Source organism: Oppia nitens, unplaced genomic scaffold (genome assembly GCF_028296485.1).
Source record: "Oppia nitens isolate AA-2021 unplaced genomic scaffold, nextdenovo-longstitch-racon4-pilon3 scaffold25_pilon_pilon_pilon, whole genome shotgun sequence".
NCBI classification, from domain to species: Eukaryota; Metazoa; Arthropoda; class Arachnida; order Sarcoptiformes; family Oppiidae; genus Oppia; species Oppia nitens.
The window spans coordinates 72212-97365 of NW_026533205.1; the positions used below are offsets into that span (position 1 = coordinate 72212).

A 25154-nucleotide genomic window follows, 5' to 3' on the forward strand; every position below is an offset into this window, starting at 1 on the left:
AATGTCTATAAATGCAAAATAATGAATAAATAAATACTAATAATTAATTCAAAGTCAACTGTTTTTATGTAATTAATTATTTTTTAAAAAAATTATTTTTATAGTTAACTCTACAGTTTATTTCGGAAAATAAAATTTTTTATAAATAAATATTTTTTTCAGCAAAAAATTAGCTAACTATGAAATCTATGCTAAATTTTGTTAAAAGTGTTTTTGGCGTCAATAATAATAATAATAATAATAATAATAATAACACTAAAATTAACGTTGATGAAATAAATATTAGTAGTAATAATAATAATATTGATGACGATATAAATGATAAAATTTATAATGATGATGATTATTATTTTAAAAATTATAATAATGATGATATAAATTATAAAAGCTATCAATTAGATATGACATCCATTGATGATATATATAGTGATGTTAAAGAGACCCAGGTAAGTTTATAATTATACTAATTATATATATATATATATATTTAAAAAATAATAAAAATAAAAACAATTATCTGATATTTATTATTATTATAATTATTATAAATTTATAAAATATAATAAAAACAATTATCTAATTATTTAATTATTATTATTATATATATATTAATGATTTAGTAGTAATTATTAAATTTTTAATCATTATTACTATATAATTAAAAACTATAATTATTAATTAGACATAATTTTATTTTTAAATTATAGTTTTTAATTATTAGCATTTTAAATATCATATATAATAATCAAATGTTTTAATTAGTAAATAAAATTAACATTGTATTCACAAAAAAAAAATATTTTTTCATTAATTATTAATATTATTATGAGTGGGTGTGTGTGTGTGTTTGATTGTATTTTATCTAAATAATAAATAATAAAATTTTTCATATAAATTATATAAAATAAATAAAAATATAAATTTCTAAACTATTGTAAATATTAAGCGAAAAATCACAAAATTTTTTCATTTTATTAGCATTTAATTTAATATAATTATATTAATATATATATATATTATTAACTACTGTCTTAAACACCCAATAGTCTAACTAAACATAACTACTAAAGTCTATAAATATTTATTTTTAAATTTTAATTTTGAAGTTTTTGAAAATCTTTTAAAATCAGGTTAGGGTTTGCTTACATTGACCTCAATTTTTTGAAATAAATTACAAGTTTTTATAAATATGTTATACTGTATTAAACCGTCTATTTTACTATACTAATAATATTCAATAGACAAATAAAATTAAAATAAAATTAAAAATTATCTAGTATGAAATAATATTTATTTTATTTTTAATTATTGATAATAATATATTTAAAAATATTTTGTATTTATTTATTTCATATAATGGTATTTAAAAAATTTGCAATAAAATTATTTTTATATATATATATACAGAATATTCATGAAAAATGTGTTTATGTAATGTTCAACAACAACAAAAAATTTGTTGCATTGAAAGAGAGAGAGAGAGAGAGAGAGAGAGAGAGAGACATTGAGATTATATTTATTTAGTATACTATGGGCTGAGTTTAGGGTATGGGTGTCATCATCATCATCGCCCTGACTGTGTTGTGTTGATGTGATGACTATATGTACAGTATTTTAATTGGGAAAACAGTTAGTTTAGATATGTGTAGGAGTCCTAACATTTCATGTATGTATGTGTATGTGTGTGTGTGTGTGTGTGTGTGTGTGTATGTGTGTGTGTGTGTGTGTGTGTGTGTGTGTGTGTGTGTGTGTGTGTGTGTGTGTGTGTGTGTGTTAGGTCTATAAATATCTGGTACTGGTTTTGTGCCAATAATTTTTGTAGTTTTTGTTGTGTTGTGTGTGTTGACTATAATCCAAGTTATGGAGAGAGAGAGACATATACAGTATATTCAAGGAGATGTATATATATATATATATATACTGTATATATATATATATATACTGTATATATATAGGGATTATATTAATATACAAAAAACATATACAGAAACAGCTGTACTGTACTGTTATATCCAACAACAAAAAAACTAAAAAATTTCGCAAACAATCACCCGATTATACACTTCAAGAGAGAGAGAGAGAGAGAGAGAGAGAGAGAGAGAGAGAGAGATCCAAACCGCTGACTATTTTTTGTAGAAAATAAATAGGATTTTACTGTAGTTTTTATGTACTTTTTTTAAAAAAATAAAACAAATTTATTACAATCATTATCATTATTATTATTATGTATTATTTGCAATAAACAGTTGATATATGTATGTATGTATGTATGTATGTGTGTGTGTGTGTGTATGTATGTATGTATGTGTGTGTGTGTGTGTATGTATGTATGTATGTATGTGTGTGTGTGTGTGTGTGTGTGTTTGAGAGAGAGAGAGAAAGAAAGAGAGACATTGCACTATCTATTCTATGGCTCCTTTAAAAAACATTTATATAAAAATCTATTTATAAATATAATAGATATATATATATTTAAATATATAATTTTTATCTAACTGTCTCTCTCTACTACTACTACTACTACTACAGTATCATCTCATTGTGTGTGTGTGTGTGTGTGTGTGTGTGTGTACTGTATGTATGGGTCGGTCGTCACTATTGAAATGGGCTGTCAGTATAGATAGAGAGAGAGAGAGTAGTTGTATAATAAAGTGTTGGCCCAACCGATAGTCGTCTAAACAAACAAAAAAAGAGATTAACATCTCATCTCTCAGTTATTTCTCTTAATTATTATTAATTTAATACTCATTTAAAAAAAACTTATTTAGGTTTTCATAAAAGATATTATATTCAACCCCTTTAATTATAGTGTATTTAATTAAGATATATATATATATATATTTATATTAAAAAAAAAAGTTTATTACCGTTATTATTGTTTATATAATTATTATTATTATTTAGTTTTTATTTATGGGCCAAAAACATTAGGATGTTTTTTGTTTAAAAATAATTTTTTTATTTCAAAAAAAAGTTATTTCTTTAAAACTAAAAATATATTTTTCATTTATGAGTGATTTCATGTAAATAATAAATAGTTTTAACTACTATTACTAGTGAGTCTATTAAAAAAACAATTGAAATTATTTTTGGTAGTGATATATAAAAAAAAATTAAATGTTTTTATTATTTTTAAAGTAATGTTTACGTAAATCAACGTATTTTAATAACATATACACACATAAACATACATAAAGAAGTTTTATATAAACTATTAAATCATATATAATATATATATATATATATATTCAGTTAGTAATTACTTATTTGTTTCACAAGTAATAGTAAATATATATATATTTATATAAAAGTCGATACTATTATTATTATTATTTAAGTTAAAAAATATTTTCTGTATAAATAACGTTTTATTTAAAATTAAATTTCCGAAAACAAATTAAACTTATTTACAACAAAAAATTTTTTTTATATATATATTGAAAAAACCTACACAAATATATATACATATATAATAAATACATAATAACAACAACACCAACAAAAAAGCCGTCAAAATTATATTCATAATACAGTTTGGTTTGTTTGTGTTTGCCTTCACTTATTTTTGCTGGTGTTTTGTCAAGAAAGTCACCGATCGACTGTTCCTGAATGGTATGGACACTACTGGCCCATTGTTATCATCACCAGCACCGGGATCGGCACCGGGACCGATACCGATAGGTATGTTCAATGATATTAGACTTTACCCCCCACCCCTATTCCCCCCCATACACCCGGCATATAAATTTTTAAATTATTAATAATTATAACTATACTAAATATATGTTTAAGTTAACTACTAATCCCATAATAGGATTAGTAGTCTATTATTGAGATATAAAATAAAACTTACTATTAGTATGTGTTTATATAACTTTTTATTTGATATATAAGTTTATTATTATTATTATTATTATTATTATTATTATTATATAACTAATTTAAACTCTTATAATCGTTTAAATAAATAAATACATAAATATATTTAGTAATAATAATAATAATAAGATTTTTAAATTTTTAAATTGTATATACAGTAAAATATTTATAGATATATATTATTTAATTTTTTTTTTGTTAAAATTGTTTGACATTTATTATTAAAGTTTTTTTTCTTTAAACATAATTTTATTTATTTAGTCTATGATTTTTTTTTGTGTTAATAATTAGTATTAAATAGTAATGTCATAAATATAATAATATAAATATAATAGTAAAGCAATTTAAATGATAAGATTTATTATTTAGTATTATTATCAATGATTTTTTTTTGTTAAAAAAAATATTAAGTGTGTATTTCAAATGTTAAATAAATAAATAAATATGATTTTATTTATAGTTTTAAAAATAATTTATGTTTATATGATTTACATTATCTAATTGTATAATATATTATTATAATTACTATTAGTATTATTATAACCTTCATCTCATATATATATATATATATATATATATATTATTTGTTTATTTAATCTATAGATATATTGATTTTATAAAAAATTATTATTATTAGTATTTAAATTTTAATTAAAATTAGTTCAATTAGTATTAAAAAAACAACAAAAAATAGCATAAAAATCAACATTTTATTTCATAATATATAAAATAATTTTTTTTGAAATGTATTTTTGGTGCCAAATAAATGATCGACACTTTTGTTCAAAAACATAAGTTAACCCTTTTTTGTGATGTTATTTGCTTTCAAATATATATATTTAAATTTTTTTTTTAAAAAGTGTTTATATAATGACTATTATTGCCAGAAAATTATTTATACAGTATTTGTTTAGCCAATAGTACAGTATATTTAGGTTTTTTTTTAAAAAAATAATAATTTTGACAATTAGTTTGCAAAATAATTTGATCTAAATTTTATTATTATTATTATGAAAACTATTTTCAATAAAATAAATATAATAAATTTAGAAATATTTTTTCAGTTAATAAATATACTGTAAATTAAATATTATTAAACTTTTTATATAGTTTTATAAAGTTTTTTTTATATAGATATTTAAGTCAATAGATTATTATATAATTTGTTATTTTTGTGTAGAAAAACACATTAACTTAATATATATATATATATATATATATTTTTGAAAAAAGTGTTAAAAACTCCTACAACATAGATATTTCTAGTTATTTTCAAAAAATGTAAATAAATACACACAAAAAAAATTGAAATAAAATAAAAAGTCAGCAAAAATGAGGCACAAGTTTAACAAAATTTTTGGGGCCAAAGAATATTCAGAATATTAGGTCTCTCTCTCTCTCTATCTTTAAATAAATGTTTAAATAAAATGTGTGTTTATTTTTAGCTACAATTATATATATATATATATATATATACAGAATATTCTGCACATAATCACTAACTATTTAGATATTTATCTATCAATCTATCTATACATTCATACATTTAGACAAACAAACAGTTATATTATTATTATTATTATTATTAATATTATTATATATAATATTTTTTTCAGGTTTTAGTTAGTTAGTTGTGATATTAATATAGATATGAGTTTCTCTAAAAATTTGATTTTAAAAAAAAATATTTTTTTAGTATAATCATCAAAAATTATAATATAATAAATTATTGTAAAATATATATATATATATATATATATATATATATATATAATTTAGCTGATTAGACAAAATAAAAGTAAATAATTTTGTTTTATTTTTATTATCATTATTATAATTATAAATTTAATTGAGTGACAAAATTATTATTATTATTATTAAATAATTAGTGTTCAAATTATTCATTTAAAAAATAAAAACAATAAAATTTTATTGTTTAATAATTATCTAATTAATTATATTAATAATAATAAAACATTTGTTAATTTTTTTTGGATTATGTTTTTTTTTCAATCTATTTATAAAATTAATAATTATTATTATTTTATTATTACAATTATAATTAAAAACAAGTGTTTACTAAATATACATTTAAAAAAACTTATTAATTAATTAATTAATTAATTATTATTATTATTTGATTAAATACAGTGTCCCTATCAGCGGCACTACCGCCACCACCGCCAGTGCCGCCACCGCCGCCCGGATGTCACGGTAGTGTACAGTTGCCTCATTGGCGATCGGAGCCATTGCCGGCCCATTTGGCCACCAGTAGTAAGGAGCAGATTGAACGGGATCAGTATGAGCACCTGCCCGATAAATTGTTGAACACCATGAATAAGGATAAAAAACCGTTTACCTATACGCCCAGTGGAGTGTCCGGGTATTGTATATATATATATTAATATACTAGTATTTATTATATATATGTGTACTGTAGTAGTAGTAGTAGTGGTGGTAGTGGTAGTAGTAGTAGTAGTAGTAGTAGTAGTAGTAGTAGTAGTAGTAGTGATCACCTGATTAAAAAAGGTATGGTTAGGTTAGGGAGTGTGTGTGTGTGGATGGGGTTAGGTTTGCTGTTTAATAGATAGTTAGATAGATAGATGGATAGGGATCTAAATTATTTTGTTTGGTTTTTTAATTATACGGTTATTATTATATTGTTTTTGTTTTTTTGTTGTAAAAAATTAGGACCGAAAAAGGAAAGTTAGACTTAAGCAGTATTAGGTCGCCAAAGATGAAGAAGCGATTGCTGGCAAATCTGGCCGACGATGAGGAGGAAGGGGAGGCGGAGGAAGAGGACGGATCGGATGCAATGTCCGATAATAATACTAATAATAACTACTCGGAAAGAGTTAGCCGATCGGTGACACCGGATGTCCTAAAGTCCAAACAACAGCGGCAACAGTTGAAGGCAACACAACAATATGATACCAACAATAACTATCACCACCACCACCAACAACAACAACGATCACTGACACCTGATATACCGTCATCGATAAGAGGCCAAACCAATGGCCACCAATCGATGACAAACGGTGGACATCCGGCCGCAGATTTTCCCGAAATGCAACGTCAGTTGAACAAAGATTTTGATGCCTACATCCAGAAGCAGATGAAAGAAATTGAGACATCGATGATGAAAACCAAAGAAGGAAACACTAATAATAACGTTATGGATGTCAATGGTCTGGAACCGGAAGTACAGGAGCTGTTGGATAGCTATGGTAGTGGTAGTAGTCGTCGACAAAATCAGATACCGATTCCCACCACAGAGGCTACCGAACCCCGACAATTGGACATAAATAGTAGTAATAATAATTATAATATTTATAGGGGTATTACTACTAGTAATGGATTTGGTGTCGGCGCCGACAATAATACTACCAGTGCTGGTCATAATCCCAGACCAGTGACTGTTGAACATTACAATACATCCAATACTACTACTAATAATAATAGTTATAATAAATTAAATAATAATAATAATAATAATTACTATGAAAATGATAGACAACGAGGAGATAATGGAAATAATGGTATTATTATTACTACTAATAATAAAAATAAATTAAATAATATTAATACTGATAGTAGTTATTATAACATCAATACCAGTAGTAATAGATTTGATTGCCATAACAATAGTAATAGTAATAATAGTCACCAAAATAATAATAATAATAATAATACAAATAAAATTAATGATAAAAATAATATTTGGGATTCAGAGCTACTCAAGCATGTACTGGACGGTGGCCTACAAGGTATGTCCACTTTTATATACAGTATACCCAAATGATAACTGTTTTTTTAATATACCAATCCTTTATTATAGAGGAAATTGAAAAGTTTGAACAAATATCACTGGAAACACAAAAATCGTTTTCATCAACAAATCCGTCGGTATATTCACCGCTGTTGAGGCCGACTACTAACCAGCCGTCGGCGGCTGTTTGGAGTCCGTACGCCTCATCAGCCAGTAGTCATCATCGGTCATCAGCCGATGCTGATGACGACGACAACACCGATGGCTATACAACAATCACATCGACGTCGACGGCGACGACAATGAGGACAACTAATCGATCGCAAAATCCAAGTCATGGCCAACGACAACAGCAGCAGCCGTACGGCTCGCTGGACAGAAACGGCGGCTTTCGTAGTCCACAGCCATATCATACTAGTAGTTCGCAGGACAACTATTGGTCGACTGGTGACAACAACAATAGTCCCGGTGCTGCTGCAGTTGGTGGTGGTGGTGGTCGACCGCAACGGACAGGCGGCTACAGGTCGGCATCGGTTGAGCCAACATATCGGAGACCGGGTGGCGGTGTTGGAGGAGTCGACATTCCATTCAATAGGAACCGGACTATCTATGATGGTATGTGTGTGTGTGTGTGTGTGTGTGTGTGTGTGTGTGTGTGTATGTATGTGTGTGTATGTGTGTGTGTGTGTGTGTATGTGTGTGTATGTGTGTGTATGTGTGTGTATGTGTGTGTATGTGTGTGTATGTGTGTGTATGTGTGTGTATGTGTGTGTATGTGTGTGTATGTTTGTGTGTATGTATTATATTTGTGTAAGTGAGTGTGTATGTGTGTAAGTGTGTATGTGTTTTTGTACATGTATGTGTATGTATGTATGTATGTATGTTTGTGTATGTGTGTGTGTTTATGTATGTATGTGTGTATGTATGTGTGTGTATGTGTATATATATATCCAATGATGTGATATATAATCAATAAACTTGTATATATAATATATAAAATAATAATACTTTATTTTGTTTGAAACAAAAATCTATAACTACAGTTCCCAACTACAATGCCCGACCCAAACCGTTTTATCTGTGCTCACCGCCGCCAACACCGATAGCCTCACCGCCGCCACCACCGCCTCCTAAACAGTTTATGTCGTCGTCATCGGGGTCGCCATCGCCTCAAAATGATAATCAACAACAACAACAACAATTGTTTACAACATTTGGCAAAAATGTTTGGCAACAAAAAATCAATTATAACAATAATGATGATTACTATAATCAAGGTTAGTTTTAAATATTATTATAGTTAATAACATAATAATAATAATAGTAGTTAATAAAATAATAATAATAATTAATAAAATTATAATAATAATAGTTAATAAAATAATAATAATAATAATTAATAAAATTATAATAATAATAGTTAATAAAATAATATTAAAATAATAGTTATTAACATAATAATAATAATAGTTAATAAAATAATAATAATAATAGTCAATAAAATAATAATAATAATAATAATAAAAATTAATTTTAAAATTCTATATAAAATAATTTTATTTGTTTATATTATTTGTTATAATTTTCGCTATCTATTAATAAGATATCATATAATATATATATATATATAGTATATATCACATTTGAAATATATATATATATATAATATACTGTATATATTTATATATATCTAATAGCAAACGATACACAAACTGCACCGAAAACCCAATACATGGACGGTATGTACTCACAGATAACCCCACCGTCACAGACTGCCGGTGCTGGTGATGAACTATCGGCAGCGGCGGCACCGGTACACCAGAAACCGGTCGACCGTAGCATAACATTTGCCGACCGTATAGTAACATCACCGGAACGATCGTCAGCTATCAAGTCACCCGAACCACCGAAACCGATATTGAAGAAAAAATTGCCGCCCAGTCAGCGCCCGCCCGAGCCTACACCGTCAAAGTTTATGGGCTCAGGTATACCCAGCCGATCATTTAGGGTACTCCAGCTGATGACCGGTGAAGATATTGATAACGAGTATATTAAAGACAATGATGATACCTATGAAATCAAATATAGGCTAAAAACAGGTAGCACTGGTGGCACCGGTAGTAGTAGTGGTAGTAGTGGTAATAGTGGAGGTACAGGTGCTACTGGTTATGATAGTTGCAAACAATCTAATACTACTAAAACATCGTCAGGTTATTCAAACTATGAGGACTTTGGGACTGATTTTTAAAATCTAATTATTATTATTATAATTATTATAATTATAATTATTTTATTTTTCTTTGATTTATATATTTGATTAACATTTGAATTATATATATAATAATTAAATATTTTTTTTTTGAATTTTAATTTATAAATATACTATTTTCCCGATTTGGATTTATATATATATATATACAGTATATATACGATATATAAATATATTGTTAAATATGTTTTATTGAACAGAGAAAAAAACTTTTAATTTAATTATTTAAAACTTATTGTTTGGTTTTTTTGTTGAAATACTCTCTAATATTTTTAATTGTTATTATTATTATCATTATTAATGATTATTGATTATTGACTACAATTATAATTACAATTATTACAGTATTATTGTTTTATCGTTTAATGTTATGTTTAATTATTACTATTATTATTTTTTTGAATGAAATTATTAGATGAAAATTGCTTATTATTATTATTATTTTGTTAATTTATATATAATATATTTAAGTATTATTTATATATATATAATAATTAATTTAATTTCTAATTAATTTCTAATTCAAATAATTATATAAACAGCTCAACAATTTAGTAATTAATATCTATATATATATATATACCTTTAAAACTGTTTTAAATATATTTATATTATAATATATTTTAATATATTAATTGATTTAATAATTTAATTTGTCAACTAAATTATTGTAATCATATTTATTGTAATTAATGTTATTATTATTATTATTATTATTACTGGAAATATTATTTGGACTAAATAATAATATAATAAATTTGAAATGTATAAAAAAATTATTGGACTAATTCAATATATTAATTTATTAATTAGTTTATATTATTTATCTAAACCAATTTTAATTATATTTAACAATTTTTTTTTAAATATATATATTATATATGTATATGTATGTAATATATATATATATCACATAAATTTAATTAATTTTTAATAGTAATTTGTAATTTGAGTTAATAAAAAAAACATAGGCATCGACATCCCATATACAGTATATATACTATTACTGTATATATAAAAAAATAATTAATTTTTATTTAGAAAAAACAAACAAATAAACAAAAAAAATATGAAATTTTTATCTAATAATTCATTGACTATCATCTCATTGACAATAATTATATTGATTATTATGACACGCGTTACGTGCGATAGTGAGGGTAGTAGTGATAGTAGTAGTAGTGAAAGTAGTAGTGATAGTAGTAGTGATAGTAGTAGTGATAGTAGTAGTGATAGTAGTAGTGATAGTAGTAGTGATAGTAGTAGTGAAAGTAGTAGTGAAAGTAGTAGTGAAACTAATAGTGAAAGTAGTAGTGAAACTAATAGTGAAAATAGTAGTGAAACTAATAGTGAAAATAGTAGTGAAACTAATAGTGAAAGTAGTAGTGAAACTAATAGTGAAAGTAGTAGTGAAACTAATAGTGAAAATAGTAGTGAAAATAGTAGTAAAACTAGTAGTGATAGTAGTAGTGATAGTAGTATTGAAAATAGTAGTAAAAGTAGTAGTGATAGTGAAAGTACTACTACTACTACTACTACTACTACTACTAATAATAATAATAATAACGATAATAAAGACACTAAAGATGACAACAAACAGGTGGACGACGACAGCAAATATCCAATGGATTGTAAGATAAATTAGAAATAATATCTAAAATTGATGTTTGATTTTAATTATCTCTCTCTCTCTTTCCCACTCACTCACTCACTCACTCACTCACTCACTCACTCACTCACCCACTCACTATAACTATCTACCTGTCCATCATTGTGTTGTTCAATCCAAACCACCTAAAAAAAAACAGTACTATTCGGTGAAGACCTATATCCAGAGCAACACCCCATCACCTACTATGACAAGTATGACCTGTCGTCGGCTGTCCGCGAATCGGCCGAAGTGGTCACACCTCCCGGCGGTGACTATGACTTTAATGCAATAATTAAGAAAATCATTTTTGATCCCAACTTTCGTCTCAAAACTAATAATAATAATAATAATAATAATAATCAATACTTTAAATAATATTAATATTAATTAAAATAATTTCTGATATAAATATCAATAGTTTTATTTGTATATAATTTTTGTTTTGAACAATTGAATTGTTAGTAGTAATAAAATATTTTTTTAAACAATATATGTAATTAAATAATTATTTATAAATATTTTTGTGTCTGTGTTTTTTTTTATAAGTTATATATTTATATTTATATTAAGTATACTATAGTAATACAGTATAAAAGTATATTATATATTAGTTTTATTATCAAACAGTTAAATAAATTTGTTTTTTTAAAGTTTAAACAATATGCTGTAAATTTCCATAAACTTAAGTAAATGTATATATATATATATATATATATATATATATATATATATATATATATATGTGTGTGTGTGTGTGTGTGTGTGTGTGTGTGTGTGTGTTTGTGTGTGTGTGTGTTATCATTAATTTACTAATTTATTATTTTAAAAAAAATTATCAACCATACGGTTGAATATACTGTATATATATATTATGAAAATAGTGTTAAACATATAAACGATACACTCATATAAGTGTATAACATATAAAAAAAATTTTATGTTATTATTATTATTATATAAGATATATATTTTTTAACAACTCTAAGAATTAGATAATAATAATAATAATTATTATTATTATTATATTTTATCAATTAGTTTATTAAGTTATTAAATTATTATTGATGTTTAGATATATTAATACTTACACTAAAAAAATATGTGTAATAATAATAATAATCACAATTATAATAATAATAATAATAAGCCAATCATAATATGGCTAAAACTAGTTTATTGTATTATTATAAGCTATACTATATGTCGTCCTCAACTAGTTGTTTGTCAATCAACCGATACTACCGGTGCCGACGCCGACCCTGATGTCGACGCCACCACTATCTATGTGGACGACACCACCGATACCATCCTAACCATTACTACCGATACCGTTCAAGTCATCACTGATGGTGACCACTATAGGCAAAAAGTACGCGACATCAACGATGAAGAGGACAAGGAGGTGACACCTCCATCGCCATCACCAGTGATGGTCAAACCTAACAACAACACCGGTATCACTAATTATGCCTCTATTGGTGTCAACGATATCGATGGTAATAATAAGTATATTGATTTAAAAGACACCGAAATGCAAGTAAATAATTAATTTATTTTTATTATTAAAATATTTTATTATATACAGTATATATTGTATATATATATTGTATATATTTAGTTGAATTATTATAATGATTTAAAAAAATTTTTTTTTTATATATATATAAAATAGTTTGTTTGCAAGTTTATTGCACTTTACTTTTATTATTAATTATAATAATAGTATCTATAAATTATTATTATTTTTATTTTTATAAATTATAAAAATTTCATTAAAAATTATTATCGATGATTAATATTAAAATTAAAAAAAAGTTATTGGTTATTATGATACAAATTATTAATATATATTTTATATATACTATATATATTTATCTAAAAAATATTTTCCAATAATCAATTTATTTACTCAATTACTAGTTAGTCAAAAAATAAATTTTAAATTATTTACATAATAATTATTATTATTATTTAAACTAAATTAATTCAATATTACAGATAAAACAGATAAACTCAACGTATAGTATGTATTCACCGAAACTAATCCATGATCTCAATGAATATGATATAATAAAAGTATAATTAATTAATTTTTTTATTTTCTGTATTATTAATTAATTAATTAATTAATTATCATTTTACATATATGTATATACAGTCGCATCAGTTAATAGATAACAATCAAACTGATGATAATCATAAATACAATGCTAGCGGTAAGTCCCTATTACCGGGCGATAAGGGCAGAGACACGGGGCTATTGGCCAAAGTTATAGGTATTGTCAATATATATATATATATATATATATTTAAAAATAATAATAATAATTATATATAATTATTATTTATAGATAAAAGTAATGAATAAAATTGTTAAACAAATTTCTCTAAAAAGTTAATTAACTATTATTTTATTTTATTTATTTAGCTAAAAAAAATAATCATAAAGTTTTTAATTTTTACAGTATATAACAATATATACATAATTATAGTAATTTATTTTAAAAAAAAAATTATTTTAACAAATTTATCAATTTTTTGTTAGTTTAAAAAATTTTTATTATAGTTTGTTTGTTAATAGAAAGTTATTTATAAAGTTTTTTTTAAAATTAATTTTATTATTTAGTTTATTATTAGATAATTAATTATTTTTTTTGGCCCACAATTACCGATTGCAGATATATTCAACAAACGGTGCTACAAAAATGTCGGCTGTTTTTACTCCCTGAGCTTTACAGATAATGATCGGGGCCATATTGAAATGATGCCCATGAGCCCGGGTGAGATAGACGTCAGGTTTCTAGTATTTACTAAACAGATGCCCAAACACGGTGTTGTCTATCCGTATAAATTCAATATCAAACGATTCAGGGACAGTACGTTCAATCCCCGACATAGGACTATAATTATTGTCCACGGCTACGATAGTACCATTGAAAACTGGATGCTAGTATGTATAGTTTTTTTTGTGTGTGTATGTGTGTGTATGTGTGTGTATGTGTGTGTATGTGTGTGTATGTGTGTGTATGTGTGTGTATGTGTGTGTATGTGTGTGTATGTGTGTGTATGTGTGTGTATGTGTGTGTATGTGTGTGTATGTGTGTGTATGTGTGTGTATGTGTGTGTATGTGTGTGTATGTGTGTGTATGTGTGTGTATGTGTGTGTATGTGTGTGTATGTGTGTGTATGTGTGTGTATGTGTGTGTATGCGTGTGTGTGTGTATGTGTGTGTATGTGTGTGTATGTGAGTGTGTATATGTGTGTATGTATGCATGTGTGTATGTATGCATGTGTGTCAATAGTAATAATACTAATACTGGTAATGTTATTTTAATATTGACTAGTTTTATTAAAAAAAATAATTTATTATATTATAAATATAATATTATTAAATAAAATTGTTTTATTATATCATTATTTAAAAAAAATAATAATTTTAGGACATTAGAAACATGATCTATGGATTACCAAATAACGATTATAATGTTATTTTAGTCGATTGGCATAAAGGTATAGTAGACATAATATTTAGTTATATTTTTTATTAATAAATCTATTGATATATATATATTAATTTTATTATTTATATATTATTTAATGTATATTTCAATATTTTTAATACAAAAATTTTTAGTTATATATATATATAATAGTTTTTATTTTAATTTTAAATACAAACATACAGTATATCATAAAAGTAATTATTTTTGAAAAAAAACAAAATTTACATACAGGTGCCATGCAAATGATCTACTATTTGTCGGCATCGAGCACCCAGGTAGTCGGCGCCCTGATTGCCTACTTTATCAATCGTATCTGTACCGATACCTATGGCCGCCATCTGATTACAAACGCCGACTTCTATCTGATTGGCCACAGTCTCGGCGCTCATGCGGTCGGTTTTGCCGGCAAACGGCTGGTCAATCCCCAGGTGTCCAGAATTACGGGTCTCGATCCGGCAGGTAATACACCCTTATCTCTACCCCCCCCCCACCTGATTGCCTACTCCTCACTTATTCCCGTGACTAATATAAACAATTACTAATCCAATACAAAAACATCGGGTGTGTGTGTGTGTGTATGTATTTGTATGTATTTGTATGTATGTATTTGTATGTATGTGTTTGTATGTATGTGTTTGTATGTATGTGTGTATGTGTTTGTATGTATGTGTGTGTGTATGTATGTGTCTGTATTTATATATATATGTGTGTGTATGTATGTGTCTGTATGTATGTGTCTGTATGTATGTGTGTGTATGTATGTGTGTGTATGTATGTGTCTCTATGTATGTGTCTCTATGTATGTGTCTCTATGTATGTGTGTATATATGTGTGTATGTGTGTGTGTGTGTATGTATAATATTCATGTGGTGTATGTATGTATGTGTGACTGATATTAGGTCCCGGTTTTATGTTAAATAACCTACAGTATAGGCTAAGCTCTACCGACGCCTCTTATGTCGAAGCAATTCATACGGATATGGCATCGGATGTATTGCACGGACTCGGCCTGAATCAGGTGGTCGGCAATATTGACTTCTATCCTAACGGCGGTTATCTACAGGTAATAATAATAATAATAACAGATAATTATGATAAGCACCTATACGTACGGTAATCCCATTTTGCTATTTAAAAAAAATATAGCCAGGCTGTCCCCAAACCAGTATGATAGTAACATTGTTTAAGGCAATGGGAAAGTTATCCTGTTCACATAGCCGATCCTATCAATTGGCTTATGGATTAGGTATGTATTTATATATATATATATATACAGTATATACTTATATATACTTATACAGGTATATATATATATATTTTAAGGCAACCCCGATGCTATTTGCCAGCCGGTTGGCTATCTATGCCAATCGTACGACTATTTTCTGGAAGGCCGGTGCTCCAGCTGCCAGTCCTTAACAAATATGACTACCTGTCAAGTGATGGGCATCTATCCCGGTGTCAACAAAAACTTATTAAACAACATTAATTATAATAATAATAATAATAATTTAACTACTAAATTGGGGGGAGGAGGAACCGGGTGGAAATTTTATTTCAATACGGCAGCCCTACCCGACTATTGTCGTAATTTTATTTTTAAATTATTTTTTTAGTTATTATTTATATATTTTTTTATAAATATATTTTATATTTTATTATAAATATATTTTATATTTTATTATAAATTAATTTTATATTTTATTATAAATATATGTTATTATAAAATATATTTTATTATAAATATATGTTATTATAAAATATATTTTATTATAAATATATGTTATTATAAAATATATTTTATATTTTATTATAAATATATTTAATTTTTTATTTAATTTATATATATATCTATATATTAATATATTGGTGGCTAGTTTATCACTATCAAATAGCTATACATATAGCTAGCAATACAACCCAATTAGCCAGCAATGGCAGCACCAGTACCAACAATAGCAACAATAACACTATGACCCCATGGGGTCAATTTCAGTTGACCTTGGATGGCCAGTATGGTCAACAGGAACGCAGTAATTTGACCCTATATAGGACCCTGAGCCATATTGTACCGGGTAAAATACATACACTATTGGTTACATTCAGACAGTTAGTCCAGGAAATTTCCAGTGGATCATTTGCCTGGTACAGTTTTGAGGATCAACCCAATCAATCCCAACAACAACAAAGCACCGGGATCCCTGTCCAATTTACTATCAAATTAATTGAAATTAATTATATGAGCCATCCATACAAAAAGTATTTATTTATTTAAAAAAAATATATAATATGATTATAAATATTACAATTAATTTATGAATAAATAGATATAGTTTTAGTTTAGTCTAAAAATTAATTTTTTACTTAATTTATTGTTATATTTAAAAAAAATTAATAGCTAGATGAAAACAAAAATTTAGTTAGCATGATAGAAAAAAATTAAAAATTGAAAATGTATATTATTTTTGATAACAATTATTTTATTTAAATGTCTATTTAGTTTGCAATTATAATTAAATACTAGAAAAATAGTTAATAAAATTTATTTATATTTTATTTGGGGTATAATTAGCTATTTTTATAAAAAAATAGTTTTATTATTATTATTATTAATTAACTAATTATTAACTTACTGTATTTTCCTTTAATTATCAATTAATTACTTTATAACTATATATTATATATACAAGTATTAGACAAGATTTGTCGACAATCCTATGTCCTGTTAATAATAACAACAAAAACAAAAACAACAGCCAAATGGTCAAACCTGACGGTCCGACCATCTATTTTAGGACATGTAAGCCAAGTAAACACCAGTTAGCCAAACGTTCAACTGATATACCATACGATAAATTGGTTACAATAACCAAAATCATTGATATGACAACAATTGATTATGAAAATAATGTTTATCTAAAAACTAAATTAGAAACACTATCTAAATATGTATAATAATTATTAATAATTAATTAAATATATATATATGTATTTTATATATACAATAATATACAAAAAATAAATATATAAATTATAATAATTTATAATATAAATATATATATATAATAATTTACAATATAAATACAGTATATATATAATAACAATAATATTTAAATAAGGATTAATAATAATTAATTTAATATATTAATAATTAGTTAAAATTCAAAAATTTATAAAAAACAAAAAATTTAATTAATTAATTAATTAATAGATAAATATTTTTTTAAAAATTTATAGAAATAAATTTTAATTTATTTATTTTTTTAAATATCATTATATTTTTCCTATTATTCATCATTTAATTATTAATTAATTATTATTAAATTTGCAAATGTAATAATAATCAAATAATGGTATGATAAAAAATTTATGATTATTTTTTTTGATGTTATAATTTAAATTAAAAAAACATTTGCTTTACATTACTTATAAATTAGTTTAATTCAATATGTAATTCAATTTTAATAAATATTTATAGTAATAATTATTTTTTAAAAAAATTATATACATTTTTTTCCTAACTTATAACACTAGTTATACTATACAACCATATGTACTGTATATATATATACAGTAAAATYATATATATATATATATATATATCATTGAATCCTATCAAACATAAGTGTAAATATTTAAATAAATATAATTATCAATTAAATTATAACAAAAATAATATTAAAAATATTTAATGTTTACAATAAAACAAATTTAAAAAAAAAACTTTAGGTGCAATTTTTATTTTATTTTTTTTAAATATTTATTGCACTCATCAATATAATTTATTTATATTAAAAAATTATAGATAAAAATATTTTGCATTTAATATATTATTATTAGAGTTTTATTTATGTATATAAATACTTGTGAAATATAATTAATTAAATAATATATATATTATTATTAGTATTTTTATACATAAAAATAAAAATGGAAATTATTAGTCTATTTTCCACTAATTTATTGTTTATATCAACTATTATTACTTCACTAATATGTTTAATATATTGGTAAATGTATATATATATATAAATAATAATATAAATATTATAATTTATTTAATTAATTTTTATTTAATTTTTATTAGGAAACTAACCAATAATTTAAATTACTGGACTAGACTGGGCATTCCGGGACCGAAACCGTATCCATTGATCGGTACCTTAATCTACTCGTTTCTAACGCCTATCGTTGATATTGAGATCAAATGGTTTCAAAAATATGGTCCGATTTACGGGTAATTATTAATTAAAATAAATATTTATTTATTTCAAAAAAATACTAATTATTATTATTATTATTATTATTATTATTATTATTATTATTATTATTATTATTATTATTATTATTATTATTATTATTATTATTATTATTATTATTATTATTATTATTATTATTATTATTATTATTATTATTATTATTASTATTATTATTATTATTATTATTATTATTATTATTATTATTATTATTATTATTATTATTATTATTATTATTATTATTATTATTATTATTATTATTATTATTATTATTATTATTATTATTATTATTATTATTATTATTATTATTATTATTATTATTATTATTATTATTATTATTATTATTATTATTATTATTATTTTATTATCAGACTATTCAACAAAACCAAACCAATGGTCAGTGTCGGCGAACCGGAACTATTGAAACAAATTCTGGTCAAAGATTTCCACTTATTTACCGACCGTAAGGATCGTTTGGCCGATCATCCGGTTATCAGTAAAAACCTATTCAACTCTACGGGCGACGACTGGCGCCGATACCGATCCATATTGAGTCCAACCTTTTCAAGCGGTAAAATGCGTCAAATGTTTCCGATTATACGGGAATGTCTGGACGGGTTTGAACAGGCATTACACGAGAGGACAGGTAGTACTAGTAGTAGTAGTACTACTACTAGTAGACCCGTAACAATCAATGCCAAAGAGTGGACATCCAGTTTTACAATGGATGTTATAGCTAGCTGTGCATTCGCTACTAAAATCCAGGCCTACGACAGCACCGGTAGGTTGTCAACCATCACTAATCAATCGGTCAACAATCCGTTTGTCTATCACGCCCGACGGCTGCTATCCATTCGCTGGTGGTCAATGTTGGCAATGGCTATACTACCCAAACGGGTATTGATGGCCATTGGGCTGAAATGGCCAGTCCCTGAACGACACAATCAGTTTTTCTTTGATCTGACCCGCAGTGTTATCCGGAAGCGCAAACAGCTGGCCGACGGCACAGGTAGTCAACAACCAAAGTATACAGATTTTATACAACTCATGATGAATGCAGAGATGATTGATAGTAGTAGTGGTGGTAGTGGTGGTGGTGGTGTTGGCGATGATGACCTAAACGATACTACCGAAGCTCATCACGTCAACGATGGTAATGTAATATTATATATAATACAGTAGTATATCATTCATACAGTAGTTGTCATATTGTTAAATATATAAATAGTTTTATATCATAAATTAATTAATTAATATTAACTTATAATTAGATATTAATTAGGTTATGATTTATTTATGTTAAAGAGTTAGGATTATTAATACTATTATTAAATAATAGCAATAATTATTAATATTACTGTATTATTAAATAATAATTATTATTACTTTATAATTAAATAATAATTATTACTACTGTATTATAAAATAATAATTATTATTATAATTAAATAATTTTTTGTATTTTTATAAACTTTCAAATAATACTATTATTAAAAGGCAATGAAGAGCAGGAAATTGAGCGGAAAATATTGTCAACGGCGGCGGCGGCCGCGGCCAACAACAAACACCAACAACAACAAAAACGACTGACCGAAACGGAAATCCAGGCTCAGGGATGGGTATTTTTTTTGGCCGGCCGCTGGCTTATTTGATGTACGAGCTGGCCATGAATCCGGCGGTTCAGGATCGGCTCCTGGATGAACTGGTCCGGGCATTTGGCCGTATCGATGGCCGTACCGGTAGTACCGGTGCCGAAAACTACCCGACATACGATCAGCTATCAAAGCTACCCTATTTGGATGCTGTAGTATCGGAAACTCTGCGCATGTATCCGCCGGTTACTACTACCGATCGCAAACTAGTGTCCAACACTGGCTATAGGTTAGGCCAAACAGGTATTACCCTAAGTCCCGGACAGGTAGTATCCATACCTATCTATGCTATACATCACTGCGACCGGTTCTACCCGAATGCCGGGCAATTCAAACCGGATCGTTGGCTACTACCCGACCCAATGATGATACCCTATACATACCTGCCGTTTGGTGCCGGCCCTCGCAACTGTATTGGTATGCGATTTGCATTGATGGAAATTAAACTCAGTTTGGCACAGTTGGTCAGGGGTTTCCAGTTTAGCCGTACCCCCCAAACAGCCGTTCCCCTAGAGTTCAGGAAAGTTGTCCGATTGTGTTCAGCTAAAGAAATTATGGTCGGTATTGAGGAAAGACATTAAGGAAACAAAAAATTAAATTAGTTTTTAATTAATTAATAATATTTTAATAGTTTTTTTTAAACATTTATGTTTTTTTATGTTTCAATTGTATATCAAGTTATATATATATATATATATATATAGTTAATGATTAGTTAACGATATTATTATTATTATTAATATGATTTCAATTTTATGAAAATAATTATTAGTTTTTTTTATTTTAGTTTTTTTTATTGAATATTTAAATATATTATAATTAAATAATAAAAGTTTATTTAAACTATTAATATTGAATATACGTTTATATTGAATTAATATAATAATAATTATTATTATTAATGACTCTTACTAAATATTTATTGAAAACAATAATTTAAAAAAATAAAACAATAAAATTTTATAATTAATTAATTATTTATTTATTTACAAATCAAATTACTCTATTGTGTATAATATACTGTATATTGAATTATTAATATGTTTTTTTATATAAATAACTAATTATTGGTTAACAAATAATTTATATCAAATTAGGATAATATAAAATTTAAAATAATAGAAATATATTATTAAAATTAATTTGTTTAAATAATCCCATATTTTTTACTACTACTACTACTAAAATATTAAATACTATTAAAGATTATGTAAAAAAAATGATTGTTAGAGTAGTAAATTTATTGGGAAAGTTATGTATATTTATAGTTTAGGATTTAATTATTGTATTTTTTATTTAATAATAACTAATAACTACTACTAATAATAATCAAATTTATTATTAAGATTATTAATTAATAATAATTAATTATTAATTGAATAAAAAAAATTGTTTATAATTCAATTAGTTGTCGTATAAATTATGTTTAAATTTATTTTAATTTTTAATTTTAGTTAATTATTTTGGTTCGGTTTGTTGTTGTTGTTGTTAAAAACATGCTATAGTTTTCATCTCTATTATATATATACAGTATATATTTTAATATATTAAATTTTTAGCAGACCTAAACATATTTGATTAATTAATTTAATCAATATTTATATTGAAAATAATATTATTTTTTTTTAATTATATATAGTATTTAATAATAATGTATTTATTTATTATTAAATTAACATTTTTCTAGTTAAATACATTTTTGTTTTTTAATAATAATAAAATAAAATAAAAATAAATTAAACAAACAAACAAACAAAATGTATGACTTATATATATTGTTATTAGTTTTAATAGTATGGTTATTAATTGTACTAGGTGCTTCAATATATCATTATAGTATTATAATGTATAAAATCAATACTAATAATATTATTTATCAAAAATATTTTGAAAAAATTGTTTTATGTTTCTCTCTATTAGCAAATTATAAACAGATATTCAATATAACTAATAATAATAATAATAATTGTGATAATAATCAAATCAAAACAATCGTACGTACAATCAATGCACGCGATAAAACACGTGTTATGCATGGTTTACGTATGTTTTGTCAATTGCAAATGTTGTTAACACATTTTTTACTAATTATATCATCGTATAATCAATATAATTATGATAATTATTTTCTACCAATGGCTAATTCATTAGAAACTATGTAATATATATATATATATATATATATATATATATATTTGAATATGGATATACCGTAATATCTATGACATGGGTGTTAATTTTAAAAAAAATTGTTGTATATACTAGTATTGTAAATATATACAAACAAACATAATTTTATTATGTATATAAAATTGATGATATATTATATGATAGATTTTTTTAATGAAATATAACAAATTAAATTTTTCAATTGAATGTATAAAAATTTAATTATTTAAATAGATATGTATTCAGTATAAAATAGAAATTATTTATTAATTTCTATATTATACTTTTATTTATTTTTTTAAAAAATAATATTTTGTGCTTGTATATATAAAAAAATGATTAGAAAATCATATGCTATTATATTATTTAAAAAAAATAATATTTATTATATTTACAAAAAATAATTAACACCTAAGTTATAGACATTTTGCTATATCCATAGTCATGTATATATATATATATATATTATTAAAATAATTAAAAAAAAAAAAAATTTTCATATTATAAATATTTATTAAGCTATATATCGTTAGCCCATTTTCGTATATTTCTGGCCTTAATGTTCATTATAAACGGTATGTCATGTATGTTATGGTTTATGGACTATCCGGACAAACATCCCGGTTCCGGACCATTGAAACAATGTCTAGAGTTTTATTTTGAACGATTCGGACGATTATTACCCATATATTATCTGATAGTCAGCTGTTATATTGTTTATCTAAAATATCTAATACCCGATCGTTTCTATGATAGCCGACTACTAGATAGTTGTCCCCAAAACGGGTTTCAAATGAAATTGTTTAACTATGCATTAGTTGGTCAGCCTAGTAAAATGGTATTATTTTTTATTTATTTATATTAATATTAAAAATATATTAAATTAATTTAGTTATTATTTTTTATAAAAAAATTATTTATTTATTTAATTTAGTTATTATTATTTATATCAAATTTATTTATTTTAGTTATTATTTTTTATAAAAAATTATTTATTTATTTAATTTAGTTATTATAGTTTATAAAAATTTATTTATTTTATTATTATTATTATTATTATTTATAAAAATTTATTTATTTATTAGTTATTATTATTTATAAAAAAATTTATTTATTTATTTAATAGTTATTATTAGTTATTAATTTATTATCTAAACTATAATTAAAGTAATTTTATTATCAAAGAAAAAAAAACATAAAAAAATAATTGTATTTTTTTAAATAATTACTAAATAAAACTATATTTAGATAAAACTGTATATAAAATATATATTTATATGAAAAATTTATTTATTGGTATCTATAGTGTCCACCGACTGTATGGTATAACAATGTATTAATATATTATATAATATTTACACCAATATTTGCAATGTGTTTCAAACGGTATTTATTTAATTTTTTAAAACTAAACTAAATTATAAAATTAAATATTATTTTATTTTTTTTTAAATTTTCAATTATTATATATATGTAGTAATTATAAATTGGGTATCTTAGTAATTGTACTGGCTAATCTATATTATTTATGGCAAATATTTACTATATCTATTGAACATAAACATAGATCAGTTAACATATTAAACAGTGTTAATACAACTAAACTACCTACACATACAATTAGGTATTAATAATAATTAATTATTTTTAATTTTTCAAAAAGATATATAAGTTTTTTATAATTATTAATTTTTAACAAAAAAATAAATTAAATATTTCAATAGCAATAAACAAGAAATCAATATCTATTTACATTGTATGCCATTAAAATACGGTATATCCTATATGACTGGCCTATTACTAGGCTATCTAATCGATAGTAACCGATATTTGATAATCTACCGGAGCCAATTAGCTAGTAAATTGATCAAGATCATCATAATCATATGGACAGTTATGCTAGCAATTGGCTATAATAAACATCATACACCCATTGAATGGGATATCTATCTAACATCCTGGGATGCAGCCGTCTATGAACTATTGAATACAATTATCCTAACCTA

General features: G+C 24.2%; 5 protein-coding genes across 5 annotated transcripts; all 5 read left to right on the top strand.

Annotated features, from left to right (window-relative positions):
- The first annotated feature begins 409 nt into the window (after nt 1-409).
- On the top strand, nt 410-9954 carry LOC128954096 (probable serine/threonine-protein kinase DDB_G0282963). Its single transcript, XM_054299663.1, has 8 exons — nt 410-446; nt 3585-3681; nt 6031-6262; nt 6571-7421; nt 7614-7649; nt 7721-8266; nt 8695-8928; nt 9349-9954. Exons 2-8 carry the CDS (start codon nt 3615-3617, stop codon nt 9897-9899), a joined length of 2517 nt encoding a protein of 838 aa, XP_054155638.1. The 5' UTR covers nt 410-446; nt 3585-3614; the 3' UTR covers nt 9900-9954.
- A 1041-nt stretch (nt 9955-10995) lies between these two features.
- On the top strand, nt 10996-12227 carry LOC128954103 (clumping factor B-like). Its single transcript, XM_054299670.1, has 3 exons — nt 10996-11551; nt 11729-11893; nt 12223-12227. The coding sequence occupies exons 1-3, from the start codon at nt 11053-11055 to the stop codon at nt 12225-12227; spliced, it is 669 nt and encodes a 222-aa protein (XP_054155645.1). The 5' UTR covers nt 10996-11052.
- A 438-nt stretch (nt 12228-12665) lies between these two features.
- Nucleotides 12666-18026, top strand: LOC128954104 (pancreatic lipase-related protein 3-like). Its single transcript, XM_054299672.1, has 11 exons — nt 12666-13108; nt 13570-13647; nt 13730-13847; nt 14250-14521; nt 15012-15081; nt 15306-15533; nt 15974-16137; nt 16221-16320; nt 16398-16658; nt 16949-17330; nt 17762-18026. Exons 1-11 carry the CDS (start codon nt 12671-12673, stop codon nt 18024-18026), a joined length of 2376 nt encoding a protein of 791 aa, XP_054155647.1. The 5' UTR covers nt 12666-12670.
- Nucleotides 18027-19043: 1017 nt separating this feature from the next.
- LOC128954185 (cytochrome P450 3A11-like) lies at nt 19044-21045 on the top strand. Its single transcript, XM_054299757.1, has 4 exons — nt 19044-19081; nt 19159-19308; nt 19699-20480; nt 20825-21045. Exons 3-4 carry the CDS (start codon nt 19721-19723, stop codon nt 20977-20979), a joined length of 915 nt encoding a protein of 304 aa, XP_054155732.1. The 5' UTR covers nt 19044-19081; nt 19159-19308; nt 19699-19720; the 3' UTR covers nt 20980-21045.
- LOC128954105 (cytochrome P450 9e2-like) lies at nt 20979-21583 on the top strand. The gene has a single exon (XM_054299673.1). It carries the CDS (start codon nt 20979-20981, stop codon nt 21558-21560), a length of 582 nt encoding a protein of 193 aa, XP_054155648.1. The 3' UTR covers nt 21561-21583.
- Nucleotides 21584-25154: the final 3571 nt, after the last annotated feature.

Excerpts from the sequence above, each read along its gene's own strand:
- LOC128954096 (XM_054299663.1), top strand. The coding sequence starts at position 3,615 with ATGGACACTACTGGCCCATTGTTATCATCACCAGCACCGGGATCGGCA. Across the intron at positions 7,422-7,613 it reads AGGAGATAATGGAAATAATG|AGCTACTCAAGCATGTACTG; the intron begins GTATTATTATTA and ends TTTGGGATTCAG. Across the intron at positions 7,650-7,720 it reads ACTGGACGGTGGCCTACAAG|AGGAAATTGAAAAGTTTGAA; the intron begins GTATGTCCACTT and ends CCTTTATTATAG.
- LOC128954103 (XM_054299670.1), top strand. The coding sequence starts at position 11,053 with ATGACACGCGTTACGTGCGATAGTGAGGGTAGTAGTGATAGTAGTAGT. Across the intron at positions 11,552-11,728 it reads CAGCAAATATCCAATGGATT|TACTATTCGGTGAAGACCTA; the intron begins GTAAGATAAATT and ends AAAAAAAAACAG.
- LOC128954104 (XM_054299672.1), top strand. The coding sequence starts at position 12,671 with ATGTGTAATAATAATAATAATCACAATTATAATAATAATAATAATAAG. Across the intron at positions 15,082-15,305 it reads TTTAGTCGATTGGCATAAAG|GTGCCATGCAAATGATCTAC; the intron begins GTATAGTAGACA and ends ATTTACATACAG. Across the intron at positions 16,321-16,397 it reads TCAATTGGCTTATGGATTAG|GCAACCCCGATGCTATTTGC; the intron begins GTATGTATTTAT and ends ATATATTTTAAG.
- LOC128954185 (XM_054299757.1), top strand. The coding sequence starts at position 19,721 with ATGGTCAGTGTCGGCGAACCGGAACTATTGAAACAAATTCTGGTCAAA. Across the intron at positions 20,481-20,824 it reads AGCTCATCACGTCAACGATG|GCAATGAAGAGCAGGAAATT; the intron begins GTAATGTAATAT and ends TATTATTAAAAG.
- LOC128954105 (XM_054299673.1), top strand. The coding sequence starts at position 20,979 with ATGTACGAGCTGGCCATGAATCCGGCGGTTCAGGATCGGCTCCTGGAT.